Below are 17463 nucleotides of genomic sequence, written 5' to 3'. Positions count from 1 at the left end.
AGTGATGCCTCCTTCCTGGGCTCGAGCGGGGCAATGTCCAGCAAAGAGGAAAGGCACTTCCTCTTCTAGTCTCTTTTCATTATCGGGGAAACCCTTTCTCAGAAGCTCCCCACCCCCCAAGATGTGTCCTTGAGCATCATTGATCAGGATTAAGCTACAACCTACTACTGATAAGGAAATGTGACCGCTGTGCAGGATGAAGCCAGTCTTGATGCAATCCCTGGGGTTAAAGGGAGACAAGGAAGTCCCTCCCTGAACGCACAGACGGGAGAACACCTGAACAAAATCAGGGCTCTGCTAGCGAGGAGTCAAGGAAATGGGGGGATGGCTGTTAGGTGGGCATCCAATAGCACCCCCACACCACGTATTTAAATCAATTACGGTGTATCCGTAACAGGATGAAAGTCTATGAAACCGTTACAATGACGGGGGGAGAACCACACGTAGCATTAAATCGCTTTCAATGAATAGTAAATGTAAAGCTTTTTGTATAGTTTAATCTTTCTTGTTCATAGTAAGAACACTAATAAATCCCAGGTTAGGCACATCCCAAATCTATGAGTATAACACATACTATGCACTTAAAAGTGGCTGCATGTGGGGACATGTGTGTGAAGGGGGGGTTCCTAGAGACCTTCATTTACCACATTCTGTATTTCTTATAATATTAAATTTGTATAAGTATGCCTCTTTTTGTTAAGGAAAAACACAAACATTAAAGAGAATACTTTAAAAGGCCAAGTATCATTTTGAATGCAAGGAGTCAATTAAAGACATGGGGTCCCTTCCAAGAACAAACTAATTTGGAACAGGGGAGGGACGTCTCTGAGAGTTTTGCTCATGAGCCCAGAATTTAAACTCCTTCCATGAATGAGCAACTTTTTTTCTTCCTTAACACAAGATCTAAATTTTTGCAATGTTGAATCACTCTCTGTTTGCTGGAGAAGGGTGTCATTCTTGCTGGCGGATGTGGAGGGTGCTGACTCGCCTATAGGAAGTCCACTGGCGGAAGTCTTCCCAGGAGCCACGCTGACACCAAGGACCAGCCAAACCTCCCTGTAACCCAAGTGATTTCCTGTGTCCCAAATGCCTCTGTCAGGGGTAAGCTCGAAGAATAAATCCTCTGAGGTCTACCTTCCACTCTGCCACTAGCTAACTAATCATAACTGCTCAGGAAATGCCTCAATCACTTTGGAATTCATTGAACACCTCTGAAAAGTGAGTATTATGTATGTAACAGCACTTGAAGGAAGCATTTTGAGTCATTAAAAAATATTCTAGGCAACCGCCCTGGCTATCTGTAATGGTTCTCCTAGGAAGTCTCTTTGGCTACTATAAAAATAGATGGCTAAATTCAGCAGAGGTGCAGGATGCGGTGTATAGCTTTTATCAACTTATCCAGTGTCCGTTGGAAAATGTTACGTGGTATTATAAATGGAATAGGTACACGTCTCCACAAAAATACACAGACTCGAATGGTAGAAGGAAGCTGGGGGGCGGGGCGTGTTTACAGCCTCACAGTGATTTGAAATTAATGAAGTCGTCTCTATTCTTTCTTGATTTTATAACCCAGTGTTTCCACGCCTAAAATCATTTTTCTAAGCACTTTTATAGTAAAAGTGGCGCTCGAGTTGTGCCTTTTTCAGAAAGAGCCTGGATTTTTAAATATCATCACTGCTTGCCCTTCCACTCCCCCAACTACAGGAATACAGGCTTATCCCTTCTCCATCAGTGGCTGAAGAACTGCAGAGCACCCATGCTACGAGGTAGGGAGGGACATGCAACCCAGCTCCCAACATAAGCAAGCAAACTGCCATGTCGAAACCATGGCCCACCGCTGTCAGGTCTATGAATTTTTCAAAAGAAGCCAGAAATTTGGGCTGAAAAAAAAAGTCTCTCTCTTTTCAAATATTGGCAACAAATTCCAGCTTTTATAAACCCTGTGCAAGCTGAACAAAACATATTTATTGGCCCGATCCTGCTGGAGCCATCTGCTTTGGACCTCTGGGTGGGGCAATGGAGGACAGACCTGCTTTCTCGTCTCCATGAAGATCTGGAGACTTGGGAAGCCAACCCTCAAACCCCTTTCAATCTGTGCTTAATTGGTGCTCATGTACTGACAAAACTCTTTAAGGAATTTCAAATCGGGTGGGGACAGTTAAACAGCCAGTCACACTGTGGTGGTGTCATTGCTACAATGAGGACTTGCCTGTGGGGCTGGAGCACTATTTTCTGTCTTGTAGTGTGTGTGAGCGATGGACTGTGTCCGCCCACGTTCATGCAGATTTGAGCTTTGTTAGGGGTTATCTCCCTCTGCCCGCCCCCCCACGCTGTAGCCATTTCAGCTGAGGTGGGTCCTGTCGGTTCTGCATGGGGCTTGGGATTAGTGTTCTAGGAACCTTCTTGAGGTGTCCCCTGCATCAGGTCAGTGCAAAATAAATGTTGGAGGCCTTCCCCCATACACGCACTGGCACAATGACAGGCCTAGAGGGTTCGTAGGTGTAACTCGTAAAGCTTTTGCATTTTTCTGACTGCTCAAATGCATTCCATTTTAGAAACTGGACATGAGTTTCTCCTCTCCAAAAAGTTTTACTGCACAGATACTGTGATGGTTAATTTTATGTGTCAACTTGGCTAGGCTAGGGTGCCTCTTTGTTTAGCCAATCACCAGTCTAGATGTTGCTGTGATGGTATTTTTTAGATATGATGAACATTTAAATCAGTCGACTTTGATGTAATGAACTACTTTAGACTGGGCAGAGAGGGCAGGTCACTGAGAACGTGGCGTTGATGCTGAGAGCTGCGTGACAGGAGGAAGCTTCGGTCAGGGAGCCAGGCATTTGAGGCAGAGGAACAGCAGTGCAAAGGTCCTAAGGAGGATCTTACTTGGCTTCTTTCAAAGGGGAAAAGACAAGTGAGAGGACAGTAAGAGAGGGGAAATGTAGGAAGTAGGCATGTCCCAGGAGCTGTGTGCCAAGTAAGGAGTTGAGTCTTATTCCAAGAACGATGAGAAGCCACGGAGACTTTAAGCCAAGGATCAACATGTTCTGATTTATTTTTAAAGAATTTCTTTGGTTCCTGTAAGGAAAATGGATTACTGGAGGGCAGGAATGGAAACCAGTGATGTTTCAGTTATCTGCTGCTGTGTAAGAAACAACAGCCAACACTTAGGGCTTAAAATAATCATATCTGTTTGCTCATTATGGATCAGAAATTCTGGGAAGGACTCAACTGTCAGTTCATCTCTGATTTACGAGACATCAGCTTGTGTGGCAGCTGGGGCTGGAGAACCCACTTCCCAGATGGTTTCTTCATACACACATGATACCCAGATGCTCCCTGACCTTCCTCTTTCTCCACATGACATCTTCCTCTCAGGCCTATCCACGTGGCATGAGCTTCTCAAAGTCTGCTGGTCAGGGTACTAATACTTCTTATGTGGATGCTCATTTCAAGAGAACAGAAGTAGGAGCTCCTAGCCAGTGCTACACTTGCACCCAGCTCCAAGGTGGTGGAGAAGGAGACCCCGTGTATTGATGCGAGAGCAATGGGGTCACATTGCAGAAGGGCATGTGGGTTGGAAGATACTGTTGCAGCCACCTTGGGAAAACACAATATGCCACAAGTGAGGAGACCATTGCAGTAATTCAGGCAAAAGATGAATGATGGTGGCTTAAATCTGGATGCTTACACCAGACTAAGATTCAGAATATATGAGCAGAATATATGAGAGCTGTCAAGTACTAACGAATGCATCTGAGGACTTTAACTGAATTGCACTTCATAAGATTATGTGGATGATTGTTGTCCGCCACCAATAAAGTCACAAGTAAGTCTGTTCTAGACACAGGACACATGCATCGTTGCCTCACTTCACAATGTGCTTTGTTTCAATGAATGAGTTATTTAGGGCAGAGACTTAATGAGGCCCAGATATTGGGGCTACGGAGGGAGAGGAAAGTAGGGACCTGTAGAGACCTATGGATTGTGAGATCCAGGGAATGCTGCATCCTATAAGCAGGGGTGCTTGAGAGAGTACAGAGGGCCAAACAACATCACATTTTCAAAGGCTTCATAGAGAGCAATGTGTTTGCCCATAGAAAGACCTAAGCAGTTTTTGCTTCATGCATTCAGTTGCTTGAGGAGACAAAGATTTTTAAGTATGGGAGTCAATGCACCAAAGAGAGTATATGAAAAAGAGTTTTTTTGGTGACAGAAATGTGGGACACTATTGTTCCATTTTAAAACAGGAGCGAGCAACTCACCCAGGGTCACCCAGTAAATCAGAGGCAAAGCTAGGGTAAAAGACATGTCTCTCGACTCCAGTCTAGGATTCTTTCCACCACATCACCTATGACCCTACCCAGAGCACAGCTTTGTTCTGTACTACAGTCCTACTGGACCCTGGCTATTTATTTCTCAAGTGACTTTCAAAGCAGTGCCAGAAGGCAGGAGAAGAGACTCTGAACAAATCAAATCTGATCTCTGTACTGGTAAAATAACTAAAATGTACTTTGCTCATTTTGGTTCAGTTGCATGTCTTTGTGGGGTGGACAGCACACGCGTCCTATGTGGGAGTCACCACCATGAGACCACTTACACTGCTGTGAAATGTCCCATAGAATATTTCTTAAAATTCAATAAATTTTTAAGATTCTGGAGTCACTCTATAGCTCCCAACTCTTACATCTCTATTTAAAAAAAGAAGACAGTTCAACACCAGGGTCTTTGAGATTGGAAAGTGATGACAACACAAGACCTTTACTGTGTTTGGAGGGGACATGTGTATTATAATGAACATTTTTACATGCAACTTCTATTTCAAACCTGCAATGCACAGTTTTTTATTTTGCTTTCTCAATATTTGATGTAGGCAGTATTCCATTCCAGACTTAATAAAACTGATAGATTCTGAATGGTATAATTTCATTCTCAATTACTTTAATTATTTTTTTCTCAATTACTTTTAATGTTTTCACTTTTTTCCTTTAGCCACGTAAGATGGATATATATTTTGTCTATCCATTTTTTTTAAATTATTTTTTTAAATTAATTGAGTACTCTTATTTAGATAGAAGTCAGCACTTGTGTATCACTCAGTGTGTTTCCTAAGATGAGATTGATTAATGACCCAAAGATCCAGTGTTTTACCATGCTAAGTTTGTTTCACATTTGAACTTAATTGGACAAATATTACCTCCTTACCTGCCTAAAGGATCTATAAAATATTGCTCCTTGATCTTTATGTAAGAAGCAGTTTATGTCAGAAGCTAGTTCACTAGCAGGTTAGCGGGACCTAGTGCTGGAAGAGACAATGCCTCAGGATTGGTGCCTGGGAAAGTGTAAATTTTGCCTGTGGATTTAGATGTCTGTTTCACAAGGCTGCACCACAAAATCCTCACAACTTTATTATATGTTTTACATGTTCGGTTGCACTGACAAGTTTGGTGGCGACTGAGCCATGTGGTGTTTAAATTTCCAAACACCTTAAAATTTGATTGCCTCAGGCAAGAAAAACTGACTACTCGGTAGGCACAAGTTGTAGTATTTTCAGGCAAGACATTGTCAGAATCAGAGGAGTGAAAACCTTTGCCCGTAGATTTTACTATCGCATTTACATTGACTTTTACGCATTTCAGCAAGGCTTTAAAACAGATGCATAGGCAGCGCATTTCTGTAGGTCTTAATAAAGCATCAATATTAAAGGATTTTGTAAAACCCCTTTTACAGGATCCCAGAAGCTGTTTCCCCCTCCCCCTTTAAAGCACTTTCTCTTATTGCCTAAAAATTCAAGTACTCTCTTAACTAAGTGCAGACTGAAATATTTCACTATGGATTTGAGCAAGAGCCAAGAGGGTCGATGAAAGGAAAACTTCTCTCTATAAAAGGTTTATTGTCAATGCTTTCTAAAGATGTAGGTTCTTCTAAAACAGGCTATCAACATTTTCGCAAACATTGACGCAGCCTTCTCAACTTCTCCTAGACCTAGGATTCAGGTCTTTTTCTTTTAGGAATGCTCTGCGTCTAGCCTCTGACCTTCTGGATAGCCAGTTCTATCTAACTGTTCCCTCCTCCCTCAATATAACGTATATTATAAAAAGGAAAGGGGGATGGGGTAGCGTGGTCCTCACGCTATTGGGAAAGCACTTGAAATTCCTTGCATTCCTTTGCATTTAACGGCATGTTTACCTAATCACCAGCTTATTAGGATTAACACAAGTCATTGCTTCAAGCTCATTCAGTGAAAACAAACTGACTCCTATAGATTCTAACAATTTTTCTCCTCTGATCCCAACCATGGGTAAATTTTTAAGTAGTTCTCCCAAGTTTTAGGAGCATATTAGAAAAATATAAAGTTATAAACAAGTCCTTATAACACATTATCCAACCACACTTAATCTTGCCCATGGGTTTAGATATGGGCAGCCTGGGTTATGGACAGTTTTCATCAAAGTTTCTCTCCTCTACTGAAGGGCCTGCACAGTTACTAGTGATTAAAATGATAAATGCCTCTACCATACCCACCTCACAGAGACTGTGTGATGAAGACCCTTAGGCTTTGAATTCTTATGAAAATAAAGCATTATTATTTAAATCACAAACTTAGCTTCTGATTCCTTCTGGTGCTTTGTACAATGCTTGGTGTTCAATACCTGTTTTTGAAATAGATGGCTTTAAATGCCAAGATTTTTCTCTCCTGAAGACATAAAAGCAATCATTGTCCTGTTTTTGTCCCTGTTTAGTTCCCTGCTCTATCCCGAGCACCTGGAACAGTTCCTGGTACAAAGTAGGTACTCAGTAAATGCTGTTTCAATGATTGGATGTATAAGCAAGATTGTTCCCAATGGCTTTGGACATTCTTTAAAAACATTGACTGCCATACACTCAGATATTAGGTAAATATTTCTTTATTAAATGATTAATTCCATAAATAAATTCTTTTCACTGAATATAAAATTAAAATCATTTACAAATTATTCCAGTATTACATTTCCCCTCCCTCCCGAGAGCTACATTTTGATAAATAAAAACATTCAGACTTGAAACACCTGATTTCTGTTTGCAATTCAGAGTGCAGATAGCTGCCTCTCACGGACACTCACGGAGTGTCACCCTCGGGAAGGGATGGACCCCCCCGTCCCATTTACGTCTATCAAAGAATGCTCTAACTGTCCAACTGACCTGATTATCTTTCACAACTGTAGAACCGAAAGGAAAGACGCCTAGAGAAAAATACGCTTAACCAATAATTTACAAACAGAAAACAGAACGTCATCGACACCAAGCTCCAAGATGAAGCAGGAACGTGTGCTCCAATATTATGAAGCGAAGTATTCTCCAGTGGCGGCTGCGTCAGTGTCCATACGCACCAGCACACCTGGCAGTTTCCAAACACCTTAATACTACTCAAGAACGAGCAATGCATCCCTTCTACAGTGAGTCCCTTCACCCCACCGCCCCCACCCACGTCTGCGTGATTCTGCCACTCTTCTCTCCCCAGCTGGTCCAGCCTGGTGCTGGGAACCCCGGGGGGCACTTAGTCCCTGAACTTGTGAATGTCGTTGAACAGCCTGTAGAAGGGAAAGGCGGCCTCGCTGGCATGCGGGCAGTTGTAGCTGCACCTGCAGGACTGGATCATCATGACGTTCTTGGAGAACGTCTCCCCGTCTTCGCAGCGGAAGCGCATCTGCACCGTCCTGGTCTGCTGGGGCGCGCAGCAGCGGCCGTCCGCGCAGGACCCGCAGTACTTGGGCCGGTACTTCTTCACGCTCGAACAGCCAGCGTAAGTGAACTTGACCGGCTCGGGGGACTTCTTGGTCTTGCTGCATTTCTTGCCCTTCTGTAGGAAAGAGGAGAGAAGGGATGTTAGCTCCGATGTTTCTCCTTTTTGGAAGAGAGGTTCGCGTGTCGCCCAGCGGCCTGGGAACCGCAGCACTTACTCTCAGGCCGCTGTACACCGGCTGTCCACAAGGCCGCACCTCACAGATCCGGGTTTCCTTCACCAGGCGGCATGCAGGGTTGTCATTGGTAACCCGTGTGGAGATACCAGTTCCACAGGTCTTCGAGCACTGGGACCATGGAGTTGTTTGAACGATACATTTCTGGCCGTGCAAGGAAGGGTTGTACAGAATGCGAGGCTCCATTCCAAAAACTAGAGGGACAAACAAGAGGGAAGATTTCTCAGAGGCATCCCCACACAGAGTCAACTATTCTCGTTTCTCTAAAGCTTCCAACTAGGAATGGACCTCAGTATCACCTCTCAGTCTCAAACTTACCCGGGAGCCGCTTCAGGGAGCCGCCTTTGCCAACTGCAATTAATTCATTGTTTCTCGTTAACTCCACCTCGGAGGCATCGAATGCCAGCTCCTTGCCCAGGAGGCCGTCCCTGTCATCCATGGGGTCCTTGGCACCATCCTCGTCGCAGACCCACTCTTCACAGCACTGCCCGGTGACTTTGACCAGCTGGGGGTTGGGACAGCCCAAATTGGGGAGAGAGAGTTCTTGGGGACACAGAGGAATGCAGCCCACGGCGCCGTCGATACATGTGCACTGATGTTTACAGTTGGGCTGGAAGCTTTCCCCATTCTGGTAGATTCTGGAGTTATATTCACAGGGTCTGCCCTCTGACTGAGCTGCAAAGAGCACCCAAAAAGAAAAGGAGAAAAGTGAAGATTCCGAACGACGACCTCAAACGCACACATATTTTCTGCTGTTAAATTCAACTTATGGTAAAGTTTCCTACAATTCCCTGGAGACTCCAGACCAGAACAATAAGTTAGTCAGGAATCACTTTTCCGTATGCGCTTTTCGCTGGGCCCAGACACACTGAATTGCATTCCAGACTGCTGAAATCATGTGCCTTTCTGCCAAGCTACCAACAACAAAGCATCACCATACATGGTCTCAAAATTACTAAACTTCTGGGCTACGGGGACTATTCTTTTTTTTAAAGGGGCCAAACCACAAGCATCTTACCTCTGCAGATCCCCTTCAGAGCGGTGGAGCTGGCGCCGAAGTTGCATTCCAGCCCCTTGGTGTGGTCGCAGGGCTGCGTTTTGCTGCAGTCCTCGTTCAGCTGCTTGGCGCAGACTTTACAGCAGCCGCAGCCGTCCCGGACCAGCCCGACTCCCGGGGCGCACTTGGGCGCCTCCAGGGGGCAGTGGCAGGCGGCAGGGCAGGTGGAGAGTGCCTGGAGTGGGGAGAGGATTCGCGTGAGGCTCTGCGCGGTGCGCAGGAGGGGCGCGCTGGGAAGGGACGCGGGTGTCTGTCCCGGGTGGCAGGGGGTCTCTGATCCTGTCCAGCCCAGCCACCCCGGGAGGGTGCGCGGGGTACCCCCCGCACGTCTTCAGGGCGGGCTTAGAGAATGAGCTACCCCGAAACGCCCCCGATCTTTTTTCGGTGTATCTGTTTCTGCCGCGGGCCATCTGGGAAAAGGGGAAGGGGCTGGGAGAGAGGATCCGGGAGCGGTGATCAAAGAACTTACCAGCCTGGCCAAGTGGAGAAGGATGACGGCGAGGGCAAGCGTCCTGGCGGTGTGGGAGCTCATCGTGGCGCGCAGGAGGGGTCCGGGCGAGCGAGGAAGCAAAGACGCCGACACACCGGTGCGCAGCGGGCGGGCCGGCCTGGCTTGGCCTGGCCTGGCTGGGACGGTGGGCCGGGCGGCGGGGAGGCGAGGGCCGGGAGGCGAGGGAGCTGCGGGCGTCCTGCTCTGGAGGTCCTTCCGGAGGAGGAGCGGAGGGCGCGGGCGCTGCTCGGGGGCGCTCTCGCTCGCGGTCTGCCCCAGCGCCCGGAGCCCGCCTTTTATACGGCGGCCGCGGCGCCGCGTGTTGCAGTGACGTCGGCTCTGTCTGCGCGTTCCAGAATTCTCAAACATCTCAGGAATGCTGGTTGGCGCGGGCTCCTGCCAAGCGCCTCCCCTGGCTCCGTTGCACTTTTTTTTTTTTTTTTTGTCCTGGACCCTTCAAGAAAATAATCTTACGTTTTTTCCACTTTAAATAACTTATATTGGGGAGGGCTCTTCTTGGCGTGATGCAGATGATAGTGGTAGAAGGGCCGAGGGGGGCGAGTTCACAACTTTGCCTGGACTGGGAGGGTGGGAAGACCTGGGAGGGAGGAACAAAAGTCGTTTTGTTTGGTGATGCCGAGCTGACCGGGCGGCCTTGGAAGCTCTCACCCGGGAAGGCAGCGAGCTGTTTACTTGTTTACAGCGAAGGTGAGGGTCAAGTTATCTATCGAGAGAGGCGAACGCGGAGGGAGAGTGGGTCTGTGAGCCAGGAATCTATTTGAGGATTTCATAGAGGCATGCTCAGCTCAAGTCCCAAAGCTTTGGCACGGTGTTTATTAGCCCAGTTAAGTGTATTGCAAATTAATACCCTCAGTGGCATTTATGAATGAGAAGAGGGGAAAAAATCAACTTCCCCCATTGTCTGGCAGATTCCCAGGCAGAGGTCTTCCCCCTTCCGCTCCCCCCCCCCCGCCCCTTTTTTTGGTACGTCGTACTTGTTTGTTTTTGGAGGTTCCCACTTTAGTTCCAGCCCACTGCCTGCGTTGGAAGTCCGAGAGGAAACGAACGCAGGGAGTTCTCCGGGAGGCTGACTTACACTTCCTCACGGATGCGGGAGACTTGGGTAAGCCCTTACAGCCTCCCTCCGCCTGAGGGAGGCGACTCTAACTAAGCACCTGGCCGGAAGCCGGAGGGGACCACCGTGGAGTGATTTGTATTGAGAGCACCTGTATATACTGCGAAGCCAAACCAGATTCCATCACTACTGTGTCCAGGGGATCTCTGGAAAAAGCAGACTCCTTAAAGCTGAAAGTTTGGCAGGGGGTTTAACTCGTTTCCTTGGGACCACTTAAAAGCCTCCCTTTCAAGTGAACTGCAATGCTTTGCTCTCTAAGAACAGAGAAACAAGAGATTTAGGACGTAATATTTTGTAGTAAAAAAGTTAGCAGATTCTAATTTTCTATTCTACCTGCAACACACAATAGAAGACCCCTAACAAAGCAATTTACTTTAACATCAAGTATCATTAGTATGATTGATAAACTTTCCCTCAAAGTTTCACAAATTATCTTCTTCTGTAATTTTCATAAAAAATATACACAATAATTGTGCCAGTGTCCCTTTTAGATGTGCTCTCGGAGAACTCCTTGTCCTTTTTAATGTTTAGGGCTGTTCAGTCTAAATGACTGAGCAGCCTTGCTTAAGGAGGCCTTCAGTGTGACTTTTCTATGAATGACTCTGATAAACACAATGAGAAGCTATTGCAATGAAAATGTTTCCAGTGAAGAGAACTGTGGCAGGAAAGAGTTAAGTTTCATTCATTCAAAAGTGCTCTTAGAGGCTTTTGCTAGAGAGAGTAGGATCTCTAAGGTTTCGTTGGAGGGTTGTGGTGGGGGGACATACTTTACACAATAGACTGTCAGGTGTTCTGGGCCCTACATCCTACCCAAGCCAATTCATCAATTACTTGGAAAACGTTTTTGTTTTTTCCCTTCTATCAGAGTTTCCTTATTCTTTCCTCCTTAATGAAGTGACTGGGGATGGGGGGTGAGTAGGCGCAGTACAGGGTGGGAGGAGGTGGTGGAGAAAGAATGGAGAGGAGCGGTCCTGGCTTCTGTTGTGGCGTCTTTTCTATTTGACTTCATGGTTGTAAGTATTTCCAGATGGTGAATCAGACACCAGACGTAACAATATTTCCATATTTGGGTATAGCAGTAGCCTGCGTTTTTAACATTTTTCTGTCTCTGTTATCCAACCACAAAGCATTCTTGACAGCTTCAAATGTTGTTAAATATAGACTTAACTTCTGTTCCCAGAGCAGGAAATTCTTTGGAATTCCTTGTTTTTCACGCAATCTGTCTATCATGATTTAAAATAAAATTACAGTGGATGATCCAATTGGCTCGTATGTATACCTTGTTCCTTTATTGAAGTTGTGTGTGGGGAGGAGGGGGACCCCAAAGAGATTCAGTCTCTGCACAGCATTCAAACACACACCATTCCAGAGATGCCTTTAAAAATCAGATTAAAGTTTTCTAGCAAGGGTGTGTGGGTTTTTTCCCCCCTGGACTTAATCTGGGGAGTCTTGGAGGATAAGTTTGCCCCAGAGGAGAAACTTACAGAACCTCACAGTCCGCTACCCATTTAAAGCAGGGGGTGTGTTGTGGGAGGGGGTGGGAAGCGGGAGCAAGCAGGGCCAAGAGGTGGGGGAGCCGGAGAGACAGAAGTAACCTATGTGCACAGCCTTTCCATGTACTATGTCCTGGTGCGCCTGCTAATAAACCACAGCATCAGGCGTGAGGAACAGCAGCTCCTCACGTCCTGCTCGAGGCAAGCCCAGAAACCCCAGACGTCGGTCGCGTTCTCGCGTCCTCCGCTGAAAGCTGCAGATCAATCAGTTCACGTTGAGAATTTGGAGGGTAAATGTGCAAACGGTTATGGGTAAGTGTCTCCGGGTGCTAATTCTGCATGGCTCTTCTGCTTTCTTTCCTCCCTCCCTCCCTCTACGGGTGCTCCGTGAAGGAATAACGGGCCGCCTTGTTTCCCTGGGCTGCAAGGCACAGAGAAGGGGCTGCTTGTCTTCTCGGCTCCTGGCTTCGGGCTGAGCGATGGGAACGTCTCTCACCCACTGATGCCAGGGAATTTTAGGTCACCGAAAGAAGGGTTCACTGTCTGGCGGCAACTGAGAGTAATCATCACCCTAAATCTGGCGACTCCGGTTTCCTAGCCCTAGACCAGTGGTTCTCAAACTTTGGCTCGCATCACAGTCACCTGGAGGACTGGTTAAAAGACTGACCCCACTGGCCTCACCCCAGAATTTCTTACTAGTTTACATTTCTAAGAAGTCCCGAGGTGATGCTGATGCTGCCGGTCCGGGGACTCACACCCTGAGAACCACTGCTTTGGACGGCAGGATTGCTTGTAATAGCTGCGTGTGTGCGTGCGCATGTCCTCATAGGTACTTGTCTGCTCACAACTCCACTTTTTACAGCCACCTTAAGGAACAAACAATTTATTGTGACTGCCAAAGGCCAGCTTTAGGGTGGCGCCAGGGCGCCGTCCTATTTTTCCCCACCCCGCTCCAGCCCCCACCCCACCCCGAGCGATCGCAGGGAGCGCCAGAGGGTCGTGATGGCGGCGAGAACTGGGTGGCAGAGGCGCTGGGAAGGCCTCGGCTGCCCCCGGGACCCCTGCGGATACAGCAGGCAGGGGCCGCGCGACAGGGAGGCGCGGGGAGGTCCGGGGCCGGAGCACCGGGACGCAGCCGGCCGCCCGCCGCGCGCCGCCCCCTGCCGGCGGCCCGTCCCGCGCGCCCCAAGTCGCCGCGGGTGCCAGGACTAGAGGTTTCCGGCGGCGCGCGGCGCAGGACGTTTCCAGCCCCGGCCCATATTTGGTGAAAGTCTTTCAAGACTCCGTCATCCAGGTCCGGGGGGCGGCGGCGGCGTTGGCGGCGGCGGCGGCCTCAGGAAGGGGACGGAGAGCCGCGCGGCCGCAGAACGGCGCGAAAGCGCCCGTCCCGGGCCTCGCGCCGCGGGGCCGCAGGCGCGGCGGGCGCGCGCGTGCGGTGGAGAGCGCGGCGGAGAGCGCGGCCGCCCGGCCCCGGCGCGCAGCCCCGAGAGGGCCCGGCGCGGCCCGCGCTGCGTAGGAGGCGGGCGCGCGGGGCGCCGGCCGGGTTGTGTCACTTTTCCCGTCCACCCCACTGTTGACTCGTCCTCCCAGCGGGGCAGAGAGTTGGCGCGCTGTGCCAGACTTGCAGGGTACGCCCAGCGCGGGGGTGTGGGTGTGTGTCAGAGGGTGGCATTTGCTCAGACATGGAGCCCACCCGACAGCGGGGGCTTGGAGTTGATTTAGGGGAGAAGTCCCAAGGGCCTGGATCCCTTTATCCTTTGAAGGAAGAGAGGCTAGAGCTCTCTCTCGGTTTCTCTCGGTCTCCCACAGCCCTTCCTTTCTTCCTCAGCAAGTTCACGGGGCGAACGCTGGCCAGGAAGCCCTTGCTCCGCTCTCCGCTAGCCTGCGGCCTTCGGGAAGCCGCTCGTCCTCTCTGGACCTTGTATCCTTCAGCAGTTATTTGGGAAAGGAGACGGCAGGTAGTAAAACTGGAGCATCCCTATTCAGCGCTAAATTCCATGCCATCATCTCCTAATAACGACCGAAGCCAAAGCTTATACAGGGTTCAGTCTGTGTCAAGCCCCGTTTTGAATGCCTGCCATTTATTCACTTGATTTTCCAGTGCCCCGTTAACGTAGATCCTCTTAATAACACCATTTTCTACCTAAATGAGGAAGTGGAGGCACAGAGGGTAAATGTCTCGCCAAAGGGCCCTCACCTAGCAAATAGCATAATTGGACCCAGCCATCTTGGTCCCAACCGGCCTTGCATTTAACCCCTGTGCCTGCTCCCCATCTCTTACTTCAGACGTTCAGGCCGTGCCTTCTTCTGGAACTCAGCCTTTATTTAACTCTATCACAACTTACCCAGATCTTCCAGGATAAAGACATCAGATAGAAACGTAGTTGATAAGTTAACTGAAGCTGTGCTAACCTCTAAGAATTGCCTAATGGCTCTTGCGGAGGAGAGGGAAAGGGAGGATGCTGCATTTGAACAGAAAAAGCCTTAGTGCAAGTACGTTTATATAGTGGATTTCTGGGCATCTTGGCAGGGGGTAGGGGGAAGATATCCAAGCCTTTGGGGTCCTTCTGATACCCCACAAGCCGCACTGATCAGGCAGTCCCTACTTCTGGAGTAAGGAAGGCTTGGCAGGGTAGCAACTATATTTGTCACTAAGAAAGTTTTCAGCATTATTTGATAATTCCTCAGTCTGCGTGTTCTTCATGGACCAAATCTACTTTTAACTTGTTTTTTTTCCAATCATATGTTGTGAGTGTAATTACCTATGTATCTGAAGACAAATGGTTTATCCTCTCTGAAGCCCAAATTTACTCAGAGCTCATGATATGTCATGGCACCATGGTAGGCACTGGTGACATAAAAAAAGAGGACTTAAACATCGACCTTCCCCGATGGACTTTATAATCCATTGCTAAAGTGGGTACAAAGTGCTGTGTGGACACTTCGGGCCTGGGGAGTGAAGATGGAACCACTCTGAGTTCCGTACAGATGAGCAAGAATCTGATACAGGGAAAGATATCTGAGACAGAGGGAAGAGCCTTGACCATGCACAATGAAGACCATCTACTGAGGCTGGGCTGTAGAATTCCTTTGGGGAACTGGCAGGATAGGTCAGCTGGAATCTTCTGCAAATGGCCTCACCCGTGGCATTGGGACTCTGCCTATAGGCAGGGGTGAGCCATGGGAGGTTTTGCCTGGGTTTCCTCATCTATAAGAGAATGGGGTTGCCCCAGCTCAGGGGACATGCACTGAAGGGCTCACAGGGATCAGCCAGGTAACAAAATGCCATTCCAGGCATTATCACCAGCTGACGCTGGCCTCAGCATGGAGGATGGGGGAACCTCATGGGGGTGCTGAGTGGTTGGTAGGTGAAAATGTAGGTCTAGTGTTTGCTTATTTTCTTATTTTAAAAAAAAGATACCAGAGCTACCGGAGCCCTGGAATTTTATATGAAGTCTTTTCATTTTTAAAATGTTAGTAGTTAATTAAAACAAGGTTAAGATGCCATTTAAGTTAACCCTAGGAAAACCCAAGAAGTCAATGTCATGGAGCTGGCAGCTGTGGTCTCCGGACTGCAGGTCTCTGAGAAGCTGTCCCGCTCTGGCGTTCTGTAACTCCCAGCCTCCGTGAAATGTTAAGGAATAGCGCCATGGGCTCCACTTCATTGTCAGGTTGGCTCGACTTCCATTTGTTTAAGAATCAGGGCTGTCACTTGACTCAGCGGTGAGAGTTTACACTTTATCCACAAAATTGGAATAAGTGTGTTTTTTTTTTTCTTATCTTCTACTTTCCACGGTCCCCAAACACTACTCAGTCACCCTCTTACTTCTCCCCTTGAATTTATGTTGTAAGCAACAGGCATTGCCTTGGCAGCATGATAGGAAATACTTTTTTTTTTTTTTCAGGGCATTCGTAACCAGTGGGAACGATGTCTGTTTATTTCCTCCACCTGGCATCTGTCCACAGGAAGCCAGTCATTTCTAACCCCTTTACCTTACAGAACTTCTTGTTTTGTCATAACAAAGAAACATTTCAAAGGAATGGACTGGAAGGCACTTCTCCCATTCTACCCTGCAATCTGTCTTCTAGACTAGATTGAGCAATGTGAGGTGTATTAATTATAAATCACTATCAGATGGGTTGGTTCCATATTCTGGGATTAAGAAGTAACCTTCATCTCTTGTGTTTTATTTCCAGAGATACCTGTCTCTCAATTGCCCACTTCAAACCACACATACCACATTCAGAATTTAGAAGGGATTTAATGTGGGCACAGTACATGAGGGCACTGATAGTCCTACAGAGAGACGGAAGGCATTTTTTCATGCCAGCTTTTTGCAGAACTGAGGATTCAGTGTAAAGGAGGATCCTGGCATTTGGGCTGACTATGTGAAATAAGGCATAAGATGTGTTTAATGCTCAGCAGGATGCTTGGCATATAGTAAAGGTTTAATAAATTATAACTATTTCCACTGCAAGCACCACCATTATCTTTACTTTTACTACAGTTAGCATAGAGTGAGCTAGATTTATTCTCTAGAGAATAGTCAGTATCCTTTAGACTAAATGAGCTCTAGTTATAGAAGCATTTGATAAATGGTATACAGATGATGTGATTTATAAGATCTACCCAGCCCAGTATCCTGGCTTGCGCTGGGGCCCAGTGACCATCTAAGAAAGCACTGAGTGGCTTTGTCTGCCATGGAATTGCAGTTTTGCCTGCAAGCAGTGTTGAGCCATGTGAGGTCTTTGCCTGGGTTTCCTCATCTGTAAGATGATGAGGTTGCCCCAACTCAAGGGCTGTGCACTCAAGTGCCCCAGGGATCAGCCAGACACAAAACACCATGTCTGAGGATTTATGCCAGCTGACACTTGGCCTCAGAGTTGCGAGCCATGGGGACAGCTGTATCTCTGGGGCCTGGGTTTTGCCTACCAAAGACAAGGCAGCTAATATAAAGATGAGTTAGTGATCTCATTGAATGTTTATAAAGAACTTTGTAGGGTAGTTTATTTTTATTTAAAAGATGAGAAAACAGAGCTGTTAAGGTAGAGCAGAGTGTCTGTCTCCAAAGGCCATTCTTTTGAGGGAGAACATGGTATTTGCCTTCCATGAAATCTACCCTCCATGAGACTCTAGGCACTTGCCCCTAACTTCTTGACTTCCCCTTAACAAATGATTGTGGATTTGTCACTTAAATATTTTTCTAAATGTGAGCTTATCTGTGTTTTCAGTCATCGTGGACCCTACTTTCTTCATAAGAGTCTGGCAATGAATGAGTTACACAGTAAAAGAGGGTTCCGTCCCCAGGAACCCTTGCCTGAGCTTGTTC

The 17463-nt window shown here is 47.6% G+C and overlaps 2 protein-coding genes across 2 annotated transcripts in view; one reads left to right on the top strand and one right to left on the bottom strand.

Moving 5' to 3' along the window:
• Nucleotides 1-6892: 6892 nt before the first annotated feature.
• Nucleotides 6893-9777, bottom strand: CCN1 (cellular communication network factor 1). Its single transcript, XM_006190188.3, has 5 exons — nucleotides 9485-9777; nucleotides 8977-9190; nucleotides 8277-8633; nucleotides 7941-8152; nucleotides 6893-7840 (listed from the first exon to the last, which is right to left on the bottom strand). Exons 1-5 carry the CDS (start codon nucleotides 9545-9547, stop codon nucleotides 7538-7540), a joined length of 1149 nt encoding a protein of 382 aa, XP_006190250.3. The 5' UTR covers nucleotides 9548-9777; the 3' UTR covers nucleotides 6893-7537.
• Nucleotides 9778-12254: 2477 nt separating this feature from the next.
• LOC116668101 overlaps nucleotides 12255-17463 on the top strand; it is a 54689-nt gene continuing 49480 nt past the window's right edge. The window contains exons 1-4 of the mRNA XM_032494656.1: nucleotides 12255-12445; nucleotides 13090-13322; nucleotides 13428-13761; nucleotides 13962-14091. Coding sequence (XP_032350547.1) covers nucleotides 12255-12445; nucleotides 13090-13322; nucleotides 13428-13761; nucleotides 13962-14091 — 888 coding nt within the window. The remainder of the gene's footprint in view (nucleotides 12446-13089; nucleotides 13323-13427; nucleotides 13762-13961; nucleotides 14092-17463) is intronic.

The sequence above is a fragment of the Camelus ferus genome, chromosome 13 (assembly GCF_009834535.1).
Source record: "Camelus ferus isolate YT-003-E chromosome 13, BCGSAC_Cfer_1.0, whole genome shotgun sequence".
NCBI lineage: Eukaryota > Metazoa > Chordata > Mammalia > Artiodactyla > Camelidae > Camelus > Camelus ferus.
Note: the sequence above shows the minus strand (reverse complement) of the source record. Positions and strands in the feature narration are given on the sequence as shown.

Coding starts and splice junctions, on each gene's coding strand:
- CCN1 (XM_006190188.3), bottom strand. CDS start 9,547: ATGAGCTCCCACACCGCCAGGACGCTTGCCCTCGCCGTCATCCTTCTC. Junction 8,634..8,976: donor TCTGAAGGGGATCTGCAGAG/GTAAGATGCTTG, acceptor TGCTCTTTGCAG/CTCAGTCAGAGGGCAGACCC. Junction 8,153..8,276: donor CTCCCTGAAGCGGCTCCCGG/GTAAGTTTGAGA, acceptor TTGTCCCTCTAG/TTTTTGGAATGGAGCCTCGC.